The 21,225-nt window shown below is 36.2% G+C and overlaps 1 protein-coding gene across 3 annotated transcripts in view; it reads left to right on the top strand.

The window, feature by feature from the left end:
* The window catches only part of REV1 (REV1 DNA directed polymerase), a 57,034-nt gene that overhangs the window by 24,130 nt on the left and 11,679 nt on the right, over window positions 1-21,225 (top strand). Inside the window, exons 6-15 of one of the 3 annotated variants that reach the window (XM_066313629.1) lie at window positions 1,223-1,935; window positions 3,723-3,830; window positions 5,346-5,462; window positions 10,107-10,236; window positions 11,194-11,322; window positions 11,970-12,124; window positions 13,009-13,128; window positions 14,543-14,763; window positions 15,721-15,893; window positions 19,302-19,404. In XM_066313629.1, the coding sequence (XP_066169726.1) occupies window positions 1,223-1,935; window positions 3,723-3,830; window positions 5,346-5,462; window positions 10,107-10,236; window positions 11,194-11,322; window positions 11,970-12,124; window positions 13,009-13,128; window positions 14,543-14,763; window positions 15,721-15,893; window positions 19,302-19,404 (1,969 nt within the window). Of the gene's footprint in view, window positions 1-1,222; window positions 1,936-3,722; window positions 3,831-5,345; window positions 5,463-8,336; window positions 8,663-10,106; window positions 10,237-11,193; window positions 11,323-11,969; window positions 12,125-13,008; window positions 13,129-14,542; window positions 14,764-15,720; window positions 15,894-19,301; window positions 19,405-21,225 lie in introns of those variants that run through there. The other 2 variants (XM_066313630.1, XM_066313631.1) reach the window with 2 other exon arrangements.

Genomic DNA, 21,225 nt, shown 5'->3' with positions numbered 1-21,225 from the left:
TCCACAGTCCACTGATTCTTTTACAATCCAGTCATGCACAATGCTGAGGAGAGTTTACCACATGAGTGGGATTTGTCTGTGTTTAAGAAAATAAAACCAGTCTCACAAAATTAATATCTTAAGCAGTATTTCATACCCATATTTTAAACAATGAGTGGTACAATCACCATGACCACTTACTATTGCATTGTTAAAGATTTTTTAAATTAGAAGAATCTTCACACTTTCCAAAATACTTGTGTAGTCTGAAAAACATTATGGTAAAAGGTTGCCTATCCACTAAGTATGTACCACTGAATATACCATATTTAACCACAAAATTCTCCAAAAATACTATGTTATCTGTAATTTATGTTTTGATAATTTCAGCCGAATTGTTGTCATGCTTAATGGGCTTTCTGGTTTCAGGAGCATACTGAATAGCTAATTTTTTCCCACCTTTTTTTTGCATACTTAAATTGCTATCGTTGGGAGTGATGGTTGGGTTTGTTGTGTTTTTTCCAGCAGATCAGGAGTGTGTAGAGCTCTTGAAGACTTTGATTTTCATTTCCTGAGTTAATTTTTTGAATGAAAGCTTTATCTTTTTATCTTAGTGCAGTTGTGGCAGAATGCTTTGGTTTATATGCTTAAAAACTGAAAATTAGTTTGTTTGTGGTTTTTTTCAAAGCTAAGTATACATTTGATTTTTAGAGCTTGAACAGATGTTTTCATTAAGAAAAAGTAAAATGAATCCAACATTAATCCAAAATAATTTCCTAAAAAATAGTCCTCTGTGTATACTTTCTCTTTTCTTTTTGTTTGTTTATAACTAGTTAAGGAAAATGACATCTCTTGACAAAAGGACAACTCCTGATGATTTGCGTGCTCCTGCAACACTCAATGGTTGTGTGTGGCAGTACAGTTCTGTTAACAAATAATTATTGTAATTCAGCTGGAGACTGCCTGCCAGCCAGATTAAAGGCCTTGGAAATAGCTTTTCTAATATGAGCATGGTCACTCCCATGCAAACTTCTTGTTAATAATACATGAAATCTGTAAAATCTTGGGTATGGCTTTACATTTTGTGCTGTTGAGAGGATGTGGCTCAGAGTTGGAGATAATTGTCTTGGGAATGTAAGTGAAGTATATATTGAGAACAATTAGTAAGAAAAAGCTTGAAATTACCTGTGAATGTGCCTTTATTTATAAAATATGCAGTATTTAATTATTGTATCTGTTTCAGAAATTGTATTAAAAAGTATGAAATGGAGAAGGAAATCACACCCAATGGAATAAGCAGCTGGAATGAAGAAGAGGAAGAAGAAAGTGACGATTTTGGATTTACGGAGCTGGAGGAGATTGTTCCCATACGGAAACAAAACGGGATTCAGTCTCATAAAGACAGCACTGCCCTTTTTAATGGACACACACACACTTCTACCAGTGCCTTAAAGACACAGGATTGCTTGGTGCCCGCCGGCAACAGTGTTGCAAGGAGGTTGTCTCCAGGCCCTGTGCAGGAGGATGGGAAGACTGACAAAGGCATGGTTGACTTCAGAGACTGCTCAATGCAGCAGTTGCAGCAAAGCAACAAAAATACAGACTTTTTGTGGAGTCCACACAGGACTATGAGTAACTCATCCTCATCTTCATTTTTGCACAGTAATGCTAAAATAAATGGTGCTCACCACTCAACTGTTCAGGGGCCTTCAAGCACAAAAAGCACTTCTGTACCTGCTCCTAGCAAGGCAGCTTCCTTACCTGTGTCCAAACCTTCAGATTGTAGTTTTATTTCTGACTTTTATTCACGTTCAAGACTGCATCATATATCAACGTGGAAGTGTGAATTGACAGAGTTTGTCAACAGCCTGCAGAGAAAAAACAGCGGTGTCTTTCCAGGAAGGGAAAAAATTAAAAAATGGAAAACAGGCAGGTCTGCACTTAAAACTGACACAGGTAGATACTTGTTTAAGAAGGTTTATGTTAAGAAGATGCCTTATATCTTCGTACATTAAATGTCCAAATGAGACTACATAGTTTAGTATTGAGCATTCGTATTATAGTCAGACTATCTGGAAAAGCTTGATGACTTTGGTGCAGTGAACACTAATGGATGCAACTGCTTTTGGCTTTGTTTGGGTTTTTTTAACTTAAAATGTTACTTAATGTGATACTCTGGTCTATATTCAATTCTTCCTTGTAGAAATAGTATTTCTGACTTTACCAAGATATATGGATTGATAAGGGAGAAAAATACTATGTATATCCTAATACACAAGTCTGTAGTTGCTGTGTGAAAATCTGCAGGGGGAAAAAAGAGAAGAAAAAAATCCTTACTGTTCAGCATGAGCATTTAAAAGATGAGTAACATTTGGACGTGAGTTAAAATATAAAATTTTTTTTGTTAGTAAGAGTTTTATATAGCTCTGGGTCTGTTGAAGTGAGTAGTAGTGTCACAAGGGACTTTTGAACCTGGCTTGAAGAGAAATATTTTGTGTCATTGCATCAAGGGCCAAAGTGAAGAAAACGTAGAATTCATTAGAGTCAAAGTGTTACAGATAAAATATTTTACATCTTTAGAATCTCTTGTTTACAGTCTTATTAAATTAAAAGGTTAGCTCTGTACCATTAAAGAGATTCTGACTCCTATGCTGTAAAATTATTCACTTGTAATCATATAAAATATGCTTGAGAAATTGCCTCATCAAAGAAAATGTTAGCTAATAAATTTACTGATTCTGTATTTGTGTTAGGACACACCAGTTATCAAACATGTTAGCTTATTAACTATTTAATGTGCATTTTTTAAAATCAAAATGTGGTATAAGCTAATATATTTTATTTTCTCTTTGATTTGGCCTAGATTATTCAAATAGTTAATGCCTGCGATTCAGTTGACAAAGTAGCAGCTCCTTAACTTGATCACTTGATTTGTAAATACGCCCATTATAAGACAGTCCTTATTTTTCAAACAATGAGTTCAAAATGTATATGATTAAAACCAAGAGGATATTTTTCTGATTACTCAGTAATTAACTCAGATGTTAAATGGAACAGTTCACTTGATGTATTGAAGTATTTTTTTCACTGTTACAGTTTATGCATTGTTCAAGTTAAATTTTTTGTTAGATATTGCCACCTTTGGTAGGTCAGCAACATAGACATGCAGACTTGAAAGAATTTTTAGTGTTTTAGGCATGTTTTAGTGTATGTTTTTCAGTGAGGAGTTACCTTGCTCATCTTCGCTGAATGTTTGCATGTGTCTACAGCAATGACAAAATCCAGTTGCATGGGACTTTTAAAACTCATTGTGGTATGTTTCATGGAGAATAATGGTAGCTTGTAGTGCAGGTAAACTTATATTTTTATCTTTTGAAGCAATCTTCTGAGCAAAAAAGAGTAAAATTCTCTTCCTGATTCAATGTTAACATAGCAAAATTAAGATGCAGTGCCAACATGCATTAATCTCCTTGGATTTGGAGAATTTGTTAGGGTAGAAGGTGTAAATTATAAGAAAATAAAAAATAGAAACTCTTATGTTAATTCATTGTTTAGGCTGTTTGTTTACTGCTTATGTTTACCTTTCTTGGAGTAAATATCTTCTTGGTGAGATGAGAGGAAACAAAAATATTTATGGTTTAGAGGTGGTAAAAACTTGATAATAGACCTTGATGACTACTGTGAGTAGTACCAAAATGTATAAATTAGGGTTCAAGTTTTCTATTGGTGTATCTTCATACTAGGTAATGTGTCTGTTGCGAGCTCAGCCAAGCCACAGAGCTGTATAATGCACGTGGATATGGATTGCTTCTTTGTGTCTGTGGCTATCCGAAATAGACCAGATCTCAAAGGTCAGTATTTAAGTCTGTGTGTTACAGTCTACTCAGTTAAGCCTTCAAAAAACCAAACTTGCACAATTATAAACTTAATTTGGCATACTAATTTTTTTTCTTGCATCTTCAATAGTTAGACCGTGCAACTTTCATATTCCTGTTTATTTTCTCACAATCCAAAAGCAAGTGGAAGAGAGAACTGGAAGTCTCCTTGCTATCTCCTTTCAGTATCTAAAGTAAGAAGAGAGAAGTAAAATCTGTAGTAAGAATTCTCTGTGACATTGTAGATAAACTTAATCAGATTTTAATTGACTGTATTAGAAATTGAAAATCGAATTTCAGTTTCACTAAAAGTGGGGTTTGTGCACTGTCTATTTAAAAACAAAAAGGAAAATAAAAGAAAATGAGATACCTTGTTAATTTTCCTGAAGTAGTTTAATAAACTATGTTTAACTAGAAAAATGGAAAGGTCTGGGTTGAGAATTAATTGTCTCTACCTGATGCATATTTTCAAGGGAAATTTGTTTCTCCTTTCCTCTCTAAGCTCTTATGCATGAGGTGTTATAAGACCTGGAGGACTCAGGAAAAATTCAGCTGGCATTTAGAAGTCTGAGTTGTGTGATCATCCTTAATGCATAGGAGAGTTAGTGGAGCACCTTAGCAAATTTTGGTGGGTTTATTTTCTACAAGTGTACCATTCAGAAATGGAGATCCTTGTTCTGTGCAAATGCTGAACTTTGTGTGTGCACAAGTTTGAAGACTTGTTGCAGTGGTGACTATCTCACACTCCCAGCTATCGCAGACCTTGAGAAAAGAGTAAGCTGTATATGTGGTTCCATTGCTCTCTTCTGTCCAAAGGCAGGAGCAGCTGTATCAAAGATTCTCCTGCTATGTTTGGTTCTTTAAAACTTCATTTCCTGCCAAGTTTCAAATTCCATTACTGGAACATAAAGAATGTAGGACTTTTCTGCAGATACTTTTTCTTTTCCACAAAAACGTACCAGAACTTTCAGTGCAGAAATTAGCTTCCTTTGGAAACACCATGGAGGTGTTGATATTACAGAAGAGTCAAAAGTTTACTAAAAATTTTGGTTTGCACAGTTAAACTAAGTGGAACTAAGTGTTTCAGCATGAGTATATTTTTCTGATTTACTAAAGCTAATAAACATGTTGAAGTATTAAAAATCAGTCCAGTGTATGCTGTATCTTAAACTAATGAATCATTAGGTCATTGGTGAAAATTGACAGCTTCCATTTATATTTGTTGTTAAAAACAAACTAGTATTGGCTGCATTTTCATTCTTGAAAAACTTTTCTTCTTTACATGTGACTGCAATTAAGACAGATTCATTGTCGCAGTTCCCAGGCCCTTTAATAGCGCTTCCTTCTTTAGTGCCTTGAGAGCGTCTAAGCTTGAAAGAAACTGTAAAAACTAAATTAAGAATCCTTATGATCTTATCCTAGTTGTGCTGTAATTAAAATCTAAGCTATTATAGGTATTGACCTGTAAGTATATGCATTTTTTCTCCACAGGAAAGCCAGTAGCTGTTACTAGTAACAGAGGTACAGGAAAGGCACTGCTGCGCCCTGGTGCAAACCCCCAGCTTGAACAGCAATATTACCAGAAAAAGCTATTGAATGGCAAAGCAGGTACAGATTAGTCTGTCTGTATGTATGTTTTTAACTGTTGTTATAGAAGACTTTTTCTTTTAAATTATTCATAAAGTGTATCATGGATAAATTTATTTATTTCATGTGGGGGATTTCAGAAAGAAATACCTTTGGACAACACAGTACTCTGTGGCCTCAGTAATAGCAGGCTACTGTGACTTCTTGTTAGTTAGCTTTGCTAACCAAGTAAATTTTTTTAGACTAACTTCAGGGTTTACTCACTTTCTTGAGGTTGAATTAAGATGGAATAGTTATGTAATTATTTTAAATGAAAAATAAATACAAGTTGTCCAGGATCACTTTTTTCCCAGAAAGTCAAGTATAGAGGAGAAGGTGCAAAATAAATTTTAAAAGTCTGGTACAGGGGTTTTTTTACTATAAAAGTAGTAACAACAGCATATGGCCAGTGAGAAACTGATTGAAGTTGGCATTTGAGTTGCATATGTAGAATATCTGTGTACAATGAGTTAATTTGGGTGGTCCATAGAGCATTTTAGGTCTCTGGTGGAAAGTCTCTGCCAATTTCATGAATTCTGTATGTTCAATACTTTGTTTTCTGAAAACCAGGGTGTCTGTTGCAGTTTGAGAATCCCATACTTGCCTGCAATAATTTAGAAAATTGTTACTTTCTGTGTCCTCAAGTAGTAGTGTGCTAATATAAACCAAAGTTTCATTAATAGGTTTTATTATACTGCCTGAGCTTTATTTAGTATGAGAAAGTATATTGCTAAACATGGGCAACTTAAGTGGCCAGTAATAGTCTATTTAATCATCTAGAAGCATAGTTCTTACCACAAAGTTGGCAAAAAGTGCATTTACAAGGAGTAGTTGCACTTTAAGTTGAATTTAGACTTGGTGGTTGAGTTGCTCCTTTGCCTTTTTGTAGATGCAGTTTTTACCAAACTTGTGGTACATAGTACTGTTGTTATAGTTTACACCTCAGTGTTTTATTTTGGTGAGACAAGATGGGGCAAAAGACAGGTTGTTCTTCCGTGGTTGTTTATGGAACATTAGTACTTTGGAAATCAGCAGGTTGTTGGAGATTTTTGAAGACATATAGGAGCAAGGTATTACTGGAATTAATGCCATTTCATTTGTCTTTTTTGCTGTAGTTTAAGGACACTTCAAAACTGAGGTAGAATATATGTTTGTGGAACCCACTGGCCTTTAAGCTTTTAAGGACTTTGCAGTACGCTTGAGACAAAAGATGGCTATGGTCTTTATGGAGTTGGATTTTCTGCAGGAGAGCTTGTGTATGAAGTATTTAATGGTAGATCAGTTTAAATAGTGACTTGCTAACTTTTATTAGGGCCTTGAACTGGATAAGGATGTGACTTTATACAACTGAGTGGTTTGGAGAGTTAGAGGGTCCAATTACAGTTCAGCTGACACCTAGCATGTTCTTTTGATTCACAAATTCAGTCATATCTCTTCTGCTGTATTTATTGCTTAAGTGTACAGCAGCTTTCAACCTCATTGTATAACAAGCTCAGTTTCTTACTGTGGCAGCTTTTTCTGGATATCACAATTCATTTCTTTAACTTCAGCATCCAGTCTCAACTGGCTTGCACATAGACAGGCAGCTAGCTCTTTCTTTCTTGATACCTAGGCTGATTGTGCAGCCTATTGTTTTGGTGAAAGGATTTTTTCCAAACACTCTTTTTATAGTCTTTGTTTCATTAACTGCAGTTCATAATATTTTTTGAGTCTCTGTTTATTTTATCTCCATGTACAATCGTTTTACCAATTAAACCCAAACCTGTTGTTTCTGCTTGTGTTTTCTCATAAGTACATGGTTTGTCTTCCTTTTGGGGTAAAGAAATTACGGTTAGTTATGGTCTTAGATGTAAAGGTGGAATGGCTGATGAGGCTTCTCAGACATCACAGTATCTTAGAAAGTGACACACTTCACAGCATGTGTTTAATTGTGCCATGCCAGAGGGAAATACAGTGCAGTAGGCACAAGCATTATGTGCAAAAATGCCTTTTCTAAAATGTCAAAAATACAGAATGGTAAATTAGGCTGTTACAACAGCCCCAATGGGAACATGTGACATAAATGAAATAGAAAGGTAGTTGGGAGGAGCTTAGAATATGAGCATATTTTTGCATCCATGCTTCAACATGGAACCCACTTCAGTTTTTGGTGCTTCGTACTTTCCAGGCTGTTCTCTGATATTGCCTTCTCTAGATCTTGCTTATTTGAAAAAAGGTTCCAAATTACAAACCAACCAAAACCACAGAAACAGAGCACCTCACACCCTCAAAACAAAAACAAACCCCAACAAAAGTACAACCAAAAAAACACCCCAGACACAAAACCCCAAACCCTTATGAATCACTTTTGATCAAATACTGAATTCTGCTGCTTCAACTGCTTCTTTTTTTTTTTTTAACTTCTTTAGTGATACTGGTTCCTGACTTTGATCTGCACTGCTAGACAAATATCTAGTGTCAATAGAATCTTCAGTCTTTTATGAAGTACTTTTCTTTTTCTTATATTAATTCATCTAAAAATGCATAACTTTTAAATTTAAAAACTTGATACCATTCTCACCCTAACTCCCCAAATTGGAGATAGGCTTTCTAGATAGTAGAAATTGCTTTTCTACATACATGCCATCTTTAACATTCATGTTCCAAAGATAAAAGATTAACATACGTTAATCAGGATTCATAGTTTGGGGTCTCTTCCATGGCCAGGATGCCCAAGATGTGAATGTTTTCTAGACTTCCTTTCCCTCAACCCTAGAAATCTCCCTTTTCATTCTAAAGAGCAGCAGAATTTAACCATCATGTTAGTCACAGATTTATTCTCAGCGATTTCTTTTTCACAGACTTGGGTCCTGGCCTCTGATTTCTCCATCCGTTGCTCCACATTCACCATGTGCCTGTCTAGTTTCCCAGCTTTTGATGAGAGGTTCTCTACCTTGCCTTCCATTGAGGACAATGTGTTCTGCATTGCCCTGAATTTCACATGAAGTGACTCCATCAGCTCATGGGGGGATCTGCTCTGCTGCGATGTGGAAAAAGTCGACGAATCCAGTGAAGATAGACAAGATGACAGCATCATCTCAGGCCAGGGCACAGGAAGGCATGGACTAAAGAAGTTGTTCTTGTCATTCTTATCTTTATTTGGGGCATAATTTTGCTCTAATTTTCAATTGCAGACATCTTAGGTAACTTACTGAGCTCATCATAAGTTAAAATATTTAAGAAATTAAAAAGTGCACAAATTTTGCAGAAATTCTGAATAAAAGCCATTTTCCACAAGAGTTAGGCTCTACCCCTAGTATCTCCATTCACTCATTGCACCACTTTCTCTGGTTTGATAGCTACTCATGTGCGCACATTAGCACCAGGTTTCCTTTCAGTCAGATTGTTGGTGTGTAAGTTGTTAGGACTGTGGAATGTAATTAGGCATTGTGGCACTCTGCAGTAAACTCCCATTTATTATATTATGAACGTGTATGGTGCTAAATAGACTACAGTAATGAAAAAGAACTACGTAGTGGATTTCATTTTAAATAAATGGAAGCATTTTATCTATATACCTCATTTTGATTCTGATGGGAGTTTGGGCAGGCATCATAGTTTTTGCATCTAGTGATTTTTTTCAAGTTGATCCATATTAGAGTATAGCAAGTATTTCAAGGTTTACATACTGTGAAAACCCAAATAGAATCAGAAAATCTTTTTCTTGTTTCTGTTATTCAGTGTCATAGAATTCTGTCTAGTACCTAGTACCCAGTGGGCCTGGAGGATCCTTTAAAACTTACGTATGAATATGTAGTAAAGTTTTATAGGATTAGGAAAGGTCTGTCTCATTTTAAGTCTGAGGTTGCAGTATTTATAAGTGTATCATTTTTATCCAAGATAAGTTTGTGGTGATGTTTGAAAAAAATTTACGTATCCCAATAAGAGAATTATTAGTAAGTAAAAGCAAAATTTTTTTCAGTTAATATCCTCATAAGAGTATTAAAGAAAATATAAGCTGTTAGCTAGTGTTTTTTTATTTAAATTAATTGGCATTCTGGTTTTCACTTCTTAAAAATCATTTTGTCACAACTAGACTATTAGAGAAATAGCTTTAGGTATGATATGAAGTTGATTTATATTCTATATGAAGTTTTAGTGTTCTGGTATCAGGGGTGCATTTTGTGAAAAGGAACATAGCTAAATGTCTTCTTGTTTAGTTGAGCAGTTGTTAAATAATTTTTAGTATCTTATATTCGTTGGCAGGATGTGGTTGTAACAGTTAGCCATGTGTGTTTGATCATCTTTATGGTCAGTAAAGCTAAGATTATTCTTATTTTACAGTTTGGTATATGTAGTCACCAACAAGCTGCTGTCTAGTAATTGTGGGGGAAATAGAAACACCATTTTTCTATTAATATTGTTCTCAGTAGTATGTGCAGACCTATCCAGGGAGACATTACTGGGGAAGGGTCTGGGTTTTTTTCTGGACCACAGTATGAATCAATATAATATTAAGAACTTCTTCTTCAAAAGATAACAGCACAGAAACTGTATAAAATTAAAACCATGAATTTTACTTTATTTTCATTCATTCTGTTGAACTCTTAGGAAGAATAACATAGACAAATTTTATTTTTTGAGCAGAAATTAGGATACCTGATCAGTTGGACTCATCAGTCTGGGAGCATCCAGATTCCACACATGTGAATGGAGCTGACTTCGATCTCACTGTTCAGTCCATGGCTGAAATAGCTTCTTGTAGTTATGAAGCCAGGTATGTAAAAGTTACCCAGTAGTTTGCTTGAAAATCCAATACAGACAGGCATAAAATGTCCAAAAATAGTGGTTATTAGTGTCTTTAAATTATCTAGAGAAGTTTCTGTTCAAAAATTGTAATTATATAGATTGTTAGAATTTAATAGAAGCTTTTCCCTTTGGGTTCTGCTGCTTGGTAGGTGCGGCTCAGTAGCTCTCAACCCAACATACATACAACTTGAAATAAAGCCTGTGAAGAAAAACCTGGTGCCTTTCACTGTGATACTGTTGATTTCATATTATTGTCATGACTTTGTATCAAAGTTTCAGTATTTTATAGAATTAATGACACATCCTGAAGGTTTTATTTCAAACAGAAAGTGTGACTATTAAACTAAAAATCATTTTTTGCAGAGACTTTGCTGACCATCTCCAATGACCTAACTTACAAAGGTTTAGACTATGAAACAACTTTTATAAATATAAGCACAGTGTTCAAAATACAGGGGGTTTTCCCTGATGGAAATAATACTCCAGAAATTACTTCTTCATTGGAAGCTTTCTTAGGGTTGGTAGGATAGGCAGGCTTCTATTTGTATCTCAGAAAGACTTTATTTATTAACAGGAGCCTAATTATATAAGCTTGCATCTTGAAATGTAAGATCTCACTACCTCAGTCACTGTAGTATATGCGTGGTTTTAATTTGCAACAGAAGATACCAAGTGTGCTTTCTGGAATCTTTGTGTAGCATTTTCCTAAGGACTGATTTCTCATGCTCCATGGCTTAATAATGCACAGCTATTTCAAATACTCGTTGCAGTTATTTCTTAACCTGTTAAATTTCTACCTGGTGACTGAATTCTTATTCCCATTTTTGTGGGAAAAGACAAATAATTAAATTGAAAGTACTCCATATTAATTTGTGGGAAATTTGCATTGCATTTACTTGCGGTTTATTTTATTATTTAATTTTAGACAAGTTGGCATAAAGAATGGAATGTTTTTTGGCCAAGCAAAAAAGTTGTGTCCAAATCTTCAAGCAGTTTCATATGATTTTGATGCATACAAAGAAGTTGCACGGACAGTATATGAAATACTAGCAAGGTAATGTGCTGTTTGTTTGCATGATCTTCATGGTAAGGTTATCAAGCATACTTTCTTTGCCACTACTGAATGCTATTATTGTGTTTTCATCTCCAGCTCTTCAGCTTCAGTGAAGCTATTCCTGTTTCCTTTGTAGTATATTTATTACTCTGAGCACCATGCTTCTGAGCATTCTTTTATCCTGAAGCCAGATCCTGTAAACAATCAACATCTTACTTCACATGAGTCACTGTTAAATTTTTTACTCATTTACGTAGTGAGAACCGGATCCCTGCTTAGAGGGAAGATCCTTGCAAGAGATGTTTTTTGAGTAGTTTGAGAACAGGTTATTTGAGCAACATCTATTAGAAACTATGTTCTGGTTTAAAATGCACTTGAAATAGAAATGGAAATTTGTTAATGTCCATGAAAAGTAAATATTCAACTCTTTCTCCAGCTATTCCTTTAAAATCAAAATGCATGTTGAAGTTAGTCTTACATTAGTAATATTACTGTCATTTGCTCTTGTAGCATTTTTAATATCTAAGTGTAATACAAAATAGGCAGGGAAATGCCATCCCAAAAGGAAGACTTTTTTTGCTACGTATTTGTTTTAACAGATGGTGAACTGTAGCTATTGTTTCACCTCCTTTACTTTGTGTTGATAGTTATACTCACAACATCGAAGCAGTCAGTTGTGATGAAGCACTAGTAGATATCACTGAAATCCTTACAGAGACCAGACTGACTCCTGATGAATTTGCTAACGCTATCCGCACTGAAATCAAAGACCAAACCAGATGCACGGCTTCTGTTGGGATGGGTAAGTAACTTCATTTCTGTTTACAAGCTGTGACTGCCTTTGTTAATGTATCAAAGCTGTGTAAGTTTGCTAAAACTCCTAAGCGTTTGTGGAATGTGTTGCTATTCACATTAAATTAGCGTGAATAAAAATGTAAGAACATTTTCATAACTAGAAAGTTTTAAGCAAAAAACTTTCCGTATCACAGATCACAGGATATTCTGAGTTGGAAGGGACCCACAAGGATCATCAAGTCCAACTCTTAAGTCAACAGCCCGTCTAGCTATAATTTCTCCTTTATCTGAACACTATGCTAAAATTCCGCTCTAGCATTCATTTTTATTTCCAGTAAATACAAAAAGGACCACAGATTGTGTTCCTTAATGGAAATAGCAGGAAGAGTTTACAGGGTGACATGGTTTTGCATAGTTCTTAGAAGGTATTGAGAGCAAAGATTTGTGTGATTTGTAGTAGGTATTGTATATGAAATCACACATCTGAAAAGACTTCCTTGATTTGTTTCTTCTTGGCTCATTCTTTTCTCCTTTCTTTTTGTTCCTAATTAACACTAGAGTATCTGTACATACCTGTACTGAGTGAATATAAGTGTTTGAAATCCACTTGTGAGACAAGATGGAATTGATGACTCTAAGCAGAATTCTTCCTTTATTAACTTTGCAATTGCAGTTAGCACTACAGTTTCACTGCTGTTACAGCACATAGTGCTGGCTGGTAATTTGAAAGTAGACACTGCAAATATATATTAATGTATTTAATTTAATTCTTGGTAAAAGCTAAAGAATTTGACTGTACTTTGTGCATTTTTTCCTTGAGTGTTGAACTGGCATTCTGCTTGAGGATCGACAGAAGCTACCACAGACATGCTTTAATTTGTTGTTTTACAGGTTCCAATATTCTGCTGGCCAGAATGGCAACTCGTAAAGCAAAACCAGATGGACAGTATCACTTAAAACCTGAAGAAGTGGATGATTTCATCAGAGGGCAACTAGTTACCAGTCTTCCAGGTACTCCAGTCTTTGAGAGACTGTTTTGCCCCCTGATATTAAACCAGTTTCAGTTACAAATTTGCTTTCTAGATCAAACAGGGTTGGTTGCTATTCCATGTTTATGATCCCAAATGTGATAGGCTGTAACGATATATGGCATCCATATGTATGAAAACAAGCTTTATCATATTTTTAATTGTTCTAGGAGAATACTTAAAAACTTTGTAACATAAAGCATTTCCTGGCATGTAACTGTATTGTTACTCAGTACACATACATAGTATAATGTGACACGAGCATGGTGCAAGAAGTACTGAGTAAGCACCATCTATGCTTTAATGATCAGCTGACATCAGCCTGCACATATACACTTATATTTAGTGTTAAGTATAAAAATAGTATCTTTGTCTGTTGAAGATTAAAAAAGGAGAGAAGGGCAGTAAAAAACAGGCAGCCATAGACACTGAAATAGAAGAGTGGTAGAAATAGTGTCCACAGACAGGTGCAGGTTTGCCAGAAATTCTCGTTACGTAACCCGTAGTGGCCAAACACTATTTACAGCACAGTTGTGCTGTAATTTCTTTTTGGCATGGCTTACAGGAGATGTTTTTCCTCCAGAATATTACTCATATAATTCTGTGCTTTGACTTTAAAATATTAAAGTTTTCAGAATTCACTTGCATGTTCATAGTAAAAACATTTTAGTATTTGTGTTAATAATAGACACAGAAACGGAAACAGATTCACCTTGACAGAGAAACAGATTATCAAGAATACAATCTTATTACTTAAGATTTCTAATTTTTGCTGACTTTGGTAGTGTGAATTCATAGGATTAATATTTCCTGGAAGTAACAGGTCACCTCTCCAAATCCCAGAAATATGCTTCAGTTTATCACACTTACATATGTGCTGTTGCCATGGATACCTACAATTTCCAGTGCTTGGTAATTCAAAGCACAAGTGATACAGGTATGCTATCACTTCTACCTGAAATACTATTTTTCTACCTAGGAAGCAGTGGAATGTTTGTCAAAGTATTTGTTGGTTTTTATTTAGATTAGAACACTTGTACATGAGGGGAAAACATGTAACATGTTGGACACTTGTTTTGGACTGAATTGTTGGGGGATTTAGACCAGTATCATCTGTAACAGGCAGTACCTCAAGACAGTTTTCAAGCAGAATTCATTCGTATTTTACCCCAAAATAAACAAACATGCAGTAGTGTGACATCTTAAACTAAATACATGAAACAGTGGTGACAGCAAAAGTTTCAATTCAACCATGTTTTATGGAGCAAAATTTATTTTATATATATTTATTTGTTAATTTGATATGACTTAGTATAGGTTTAAAAATTAAAAAATTATGTAATCAGAACCTAACTGGCTTTGAAATGTATAAGGTTAACTAATTGCTTTGTTGTTAGGAGTTGGCAGGACAATGGAATCTAAGCTGGCTTCTTTGGGAATTAAAACCTGTGGAGATCTGCAGTGTGCTTCAATGTCAAAGCTACAAAAAGAATTTGGTCCAAAAACAGGACAAATGCTCTACAGATTTTGTCGTGGTTTGGATGACAGACCTGTTCGTACAGAAAAAGAAAGAAAATCTGTTTCAGCAGAAATCAACTATGGAATAAGGTTTACACAGGTAAATTAAACTTGCTTGTTTTTTGCAGTGACTGCTTTCAGCTGTAGAAGAATCTTCTCATATTCTGATTATTTTCACTTACACTTTGATCTGTTAGAGCACCATCTTAGCCACGAAATAGAAATGAGGAAAATGAAGAAGTAGGAGACCAAACGATAAAATGGGAGGAGAGACTGCAAAAGTATTGGACTGAAAAGAAGCTTGCACAAAATTAGCTGGCTATTCTGCATTCGTTATACAAGTCTGGTACAGAAAAAGAGAACTGCAGTAGGTTTGTCAGCACCTAGCATTCTCTTTCATTGAAATGCTGATTATTCGAAGATGCCAGTGCCTGAAACTATCACCAGCTGCTCCCGTACAATATTTTTATTAGACGTTTTACAAATACTTTTTGTTTGGGGGGGGAGTGTTATTAACAAAATTGTATTTAAAAAGTAACTCAGCACCTTTTTGAGATCTTGAGTATTTATAGGAAAAAAAAGGAGTTTGAAGAAACCGATGGTGTTGTGTAGTCCAGACCTTTGCTCAAAGCAGGGGAAGCTAATAAACCAGACCAGTTGCTCAGCACTTTATCCAGTCTGCCACTGGAAATCTCCAAGAACGAAGACTGAAAACTTTCCTGAGCAACATGTTCCATTGCTTGACTTTCCTCATGGTGAAAAAGATTTTAAGTCCTATGCTCTTCTCATAGGTTTTTGCATAGACTTGCAATTCTGTGTTTGGGTTTCTAAATACATTTTTTAAAGACTTGTTTCAGTATTAGGACAGGAATCTACCACCTCTCCTAATTAAGTGACCTGCAGTGGAAACAAACCACTTGAAGTTAAATGAGACAATTGCTTGTGAGTCAGCTTGCTCTTTTCAGTTTACACAATCTGGATTGTATTAACCCTTAATGATTTACCTTCAGTATCTGAAAACTAGTAATTACCTAAATATGTTGTTTTTCCCCTTCAGCCTAAGGAAGCAGAAGCTTTTCTTCTGAGCCTCTCAGAAGAAATCCAGCGTAGACTTGAAGCTGCTGGTATGAAGGGTAAACGATTGACCCTTAAAATTATGGTCAGAAAGGCTGGAGCACCAGTGGAGCCTGCAAAATATGGAGGTCATGGAATCTGTGATAATATTGCCAGGTAAGTACTAGGTGTGAACACACTTCTGCAGGAGATAAAATTTATAGGAAGACAAGACAGAAATTTCAAAATGGTTGGTACTTCTTGGTATATGTATAAAACTTGCACCAAAGTAAGTAGAATATTATCAAAATGCCTCTATGTTTGAGTTGTACATTTGTGGTGTGCCAGTTATCAGTAATGCAGACGTGCTTATATATTATTGGTATATCTTTCTCCAGCTTGCTCAGTACTGGGTATGGAAGTTTTCTTAGAGTGTTTGGAGAAGACAAACTTATATCCTGTGCTGTGACACGTGCAGCAGCACTGATTTCTTTCAGTAACCAGCCAAGTTAAAATGTTCTGGTGCTGCATAGTGTTCTCTCTCTCTGTGTTATGTTGGGTACTTTGCCTTTTTTTTCAAAAGCTTTCTGCTGTTCCTTGATAGATCTCATACTGATTGTGACAGTTTGGAGTCAGTTCTCAGAGAAAATTGTGCTTCGTACTTGTCAAGAAAGATGTCTGATAGTACAGTAGTTCTCCAAGTCTAGAGTGCATGGGAGCTAGGGCAGTATTTGCAGAACGACTTGCTGCAGAGACTGAGCGGCCACTTCAAGTTCTGAGGATGAAGCTGGCATCAGACACTTTGGACTGCAGTCATTCATCTTAGTCATTCATCAGAGAAGTTTGTTAGTATTGAATCTTGGCTTTCCTGTTGTTTTACCAGTAAATCTACATAGAATTTTATTGGTCCAGGAAGGGACAATGAAGTTCTGAAGTGGCACTTGGAAAGTTGAATCTCAAAATCGCAAGGTCAAAGACTGTGCCCCATGTTTCAGATGTTCAAGGCAATCTGTTCAGGTCTCTTGACCTTCACAGATAACATTTCTTCATGTAGGTGTAAGTTACTCATCAGAAGTGCCAATGTTTTCTTGTTTAGCCTCATCAATGTAATGAAGTTTCATTCTACTTGGGCTCCCCATAGCACATCTTATCCAGATGCTCCCTGTAGTGGCTGCCTATCCCTGAAGAAATGGGGTTTATGCCTTGACAAGGCTGACCTGGAACAGAGACTAGACAGAGCTAAAAGAGTAAAGTAGGTATTTATTAAAAGGCCTTAGAGGATAGACCTTGGGCAGCACAAGAGCCTGGCCAGGGCTACACCCAAGATGGGCCCAAAACGGTCACAAAATGGACCACTGGTCACGAGGTTTCACACTTTTATAAGTTTTGGTTCATTTGCATATTGGGGTTAATAGTCCAGTTACAGTTTCAGGTTATGAAGGCCCATCCTTCTTGTTTTTTTCTCTTGAGTTTACCATTGTTTATGCTTTTGGGCCTGAAGCTTCTAACGGTTGTCCTTGGTCTCAAGCTGCAAAAGGATTTGTTTTGTTTACCTACCCTGTGAAGAGAACTGACTAGCACTTTAGATGAAGCTCAGAGCTGCATGCCTAGGCAGCACAAAATCTAAAAAATATGAAAGCTGAAACCTAAGGCATCAGGATAACCCAGTTATTCTGCCTAGGTCGCTGTCAAAGGAGTAGGACCTTCAGGTTCCACAAGCAGTGCTGTTACTCCTATTCATTTTTCTTTATTCCTTATTGATAAATTTGATTATGTTGACTAAATATTTTTTAATCTGAATTTTATTTATATACTTGCATACTGAAAACACAGGGATATAATCTAGGCATATGCTGTTTCATACAAGATTGTCACAGAACCTTGTACATATATTCTTCAGGCATACACTTCTTTATCAAAGCAGTTGTTCAGTACAGGATGATCCTGGCTTTTGAGAGACAATAGGGCTTTCTACTTTTCCTTCATCTCAGGTAGTTATAACAGACTATTCCCTCTTGAAATGGAGGGTCATTTGGTGGGTGTTGCTGGTCACAGAAGAGGTGGTGGAGTTCTCAGATCACAGAATATGCTGAGTTGGAAGGGACACCTAGGGATCATCAAGTCCAGGTGCTGGCCCTGCGTAGCACTGTCCACATTCCCAGGAGTTCTTTCAGTGGGTTAGAGTTCAGTAGTAAGACTTGCATGCATGGAGCCTGTCCTGCATGTGATCTTGTTAACACAGAATTCAGCTGTAGTATAAAATGAAAGAACAAAATTCATGTTTCACTGTAAGAAACTCATCATTTCTTGGAATTGGTATGTATACCAAGAAGAAAATCCATCAGTCTATACTTTTTTTTCTTCTGGCTATCCTGAATTCTTTGAGCTGAAGATTTATTCTTAGCAGCTTAAGAACATACTTTTAGTATTGAGTGTGTTTTGAGATAGAGCTTTACTCCTCCTCTATTTAACTGTTGTCAGAGTGCCTTTTCATAAACAAATCAGTGCTTTGGACCGCTTTTTCTGTGTCAGGCATACTAATGTACACATGCCCTGAAATACCCCTAATTCATGAAGTCTTCAGTAAGATCAGGGGGAACCCAAGAATGCAAAATCATTTGCGCATTGCTAAAGCAGTTCAGATGCCAGCATTTTGTTTGGTGATGTCTCTGTTTCTGCTTCTCGCTTTCCAGTGACCTTGTCAAGCCAGGTTATGCTGTAGGTGCTGTATTTCTGTCTTTGTTAGAGCATTTCTGTTCAGCCCAGTGAAAGGCTTTTTAGCAATGGAAGGGTAAACACCAAAAGTTGCATCCAAGCAAATGGATTAGAAATCTGTGTGGTGTTCCCCCATGTGACCAGTTTCTCTCTTCAATTTAAGATTTTTTTTCTGTAGCTAGAGCTCATGGCTCATTTCTTGCCCCCTTACCTCACAGGTGCACGGCTTGCTGTGCTTTCTCATTCTACAAGTCAAGATCTCCTAGGTTTACAGCCAGGTTGTTTTGTTGCAAAAAATTGCCCATAGCTTAAGATAATTTGGAATGTTGTTTAAAGTTACTTGCCATTAATTTGAATTCCTTGTTGCTTGTAATCCACATGCCTATATCTGCTTCCCCTCTGAGTTCCTTTTGAAACTCTTACTGTAGACATTTGACAGTTGACAAATAATACTGAGCAAACTCTGTAAACCAAGTTTGAGTGAAAGACAAAAATGCAGGAGTGTGCTTTTGTGCAGACTGCAAACTTGTGAAGCTTTTTGTCTAACATATATACATATACATATATATATAGATACACATACACATACATATATATGCAGACTAAATTTGACCTTCTAATGGGTGGACTGTACACTGAGTATCTTCACTTAGGAAGTATTCTGCTTTTCTTACTTTTTCTGTAGATCGTGTTAGTTTTAACTACCTTTAAAAAGAAACCACAGAACAAATAAAAAGTGTTCAGTTTCTGTATGCCAAGAAATTTTGTTCTATCTTTCTTTCAGGTCTTCTCTGGAACAAAGACAGAATTTTTATCTTTCAGATTTGTGAAACAGTTTCCTTTTTAACCATACTTGTTTATTCTTTTTAGGACAGTGACTCTAGACCATGCAACAGACAGTGCAAAAGTAATTGGGAAGGAAACTCTGAACATGTTTCACACAATGAAACTGAACATATCTGATATGCGAGGGGTGAGTTATGAGAAATCTGAAATTTATTGTCTTTATCAACCCATTTTGTTGTCTTTTGTGGATTTTGAGTTCCCTGTGGTAGATGATAACCAAACTCAAGCAAAAGTGTAGGTAATACAAAGCTGTCCTGGTTTGGAATAAATTAGGGAAGAACCTCTAAAGGAGTCCCCTAAACCAAACCCTCCACCACCCCTCCCCCCAGCCCTGGGTTCGGGAAGGAAAAAATACCTTGGAGGAAAAGTGGAAAAAACCAGTTTATTGACAATGAAAAAAGAACACTCCCCAACACCGAAAGTGGGAAAGGGGTTACTGTGATGAGGAGGGTGTGACGCATCTCTTGCAGACCCGGGACTTGTCAGGTCAGGTCCGGAGCCGGTTCAAACCTTGGGGGGGGTCGGGGACGGAAGGAAAAAAACCCAAACAGAAGCAGCGAGAGCCAGGGGCAGGGGCAGGCCAGCAAACAGAGAGAGAGAGAAAGGAAGGAAAAAAGAAAAGAAAGAGAAACAACAGGGAAAAAAAGAAAAAAAAAACCCAACAGACCAAGCAAAAGCAAGCAGCAGAGAGCCAGAGCCAGCAGCCAGCATCAGCAAAGCAAGCCAGCCAGCAGGCCCCGCCCCTCCAGAGAGGGAGGGGCAGCTGCCAGACACAACAATCTATCCAAGATATGGGATATATGGGATAGGAGGCAGGTCAACCCAGAACAAAAGCTTATGAAAATTAGTGTATGCAATTATATTATGTTTTGTAACCCTTGAAAAAATGTAAAAAGAATTTTTTTGTGGTATAAATTAATGCACGACTTAAAGCAGCCTGAGGTAACGAAGTAAGACTGTATCTTCTACAATTCTATCAGCACCTGTAAATTTTATTTTGTCTTAGAATGTTCTGTAAACTTTTGCCATACATGAATTATGTAACTATGTAATTATGTAATATAACTAATATATAACTGTACAGAGAAGAAAGTTTTTGCTCTAAACTGCAAGTCTTAGAGCAAGAAAAGTTACCCACCCATGTTTAGGCCTTTGTTTGAAGGTGATTTTCTGGCTCTTTTGATTCATGGTTTATTTTGGAACTCCTGCTCATCTCAGTGGTTTTGTCATAGCAGTGTGACCCCACAATGCTGCTATTTTGACATCAGCCATTTGTTACAATAGAATACAGAGGATTTCTAAAACAAACCTGCATTAGTTCATCATCTGGATACAGAAGTAGGGTTTTGATTCACAAAGTTGCCTTGCAAAGTCAGCTCCCTGGCTTGGAGTTAAGGAAATACTTAATTTAAATGTCATATTCCATTTTTGCAACTAAGAAGGTGTTAATAAACAAAATCTTTACTATGCAATTACAGAAGAAAACCTGGTGGAAATATATACACTAGCTCCTTCATGCTTTCTGAGTCCCATATACAACTTTTTCTAAGTGTCGAGGTTTTTTTCTTTTAAATTATGAAGGATTGGCAATAAACTAATACAGTGTACCAGTGCATTTTTAATTAGACACACTTTTTGAACCCCTGCTGATTTGTTATTTAAAAGTTAAATGAAAAATAGGATGTCTTGTAAAATGAGGAACACCTCATCTAAAAAAGACTACTTCTACCAAAGTACTTTCATCCATTGAGACTTTGCAAAAACTATTTACAAGTGAAACAATAGTCTTTTTCTAATTTGTAGGCTGAAGTGGTGGATTTAGTATAGATTGTCCTTGGGGAAAAGCATTGTTTGTCCTTGGGGAAAAGCCAGATTTTAGAGTAACCACATTCTTGTCAGTATTTCTCTATTTGTTAGTGTCTAAGAAATTTCATTTAAAAACACATTG

Source organism: Sylvia atricapilla, chromosome 2 (genome assembly GCF_009819655.1).
Source record: "Sylvia atricapilla isolate bSylAtr1 chromosome 2, bSylAtr1.pri, whole genome shotgun sequence".
Taxonomy (NCBI): domain Eukaryota; kingdom Metazoa; phylum Chordata; class Aves; order Passeriformes; family Sylviidae; genus Sylvia; species Sylvia atricapilla.
The sequence above is the reverse complement of the archived record's forward strand: the minus strand, read 5'-3'. Positions and strand labels throughout refer to the sequence as shown.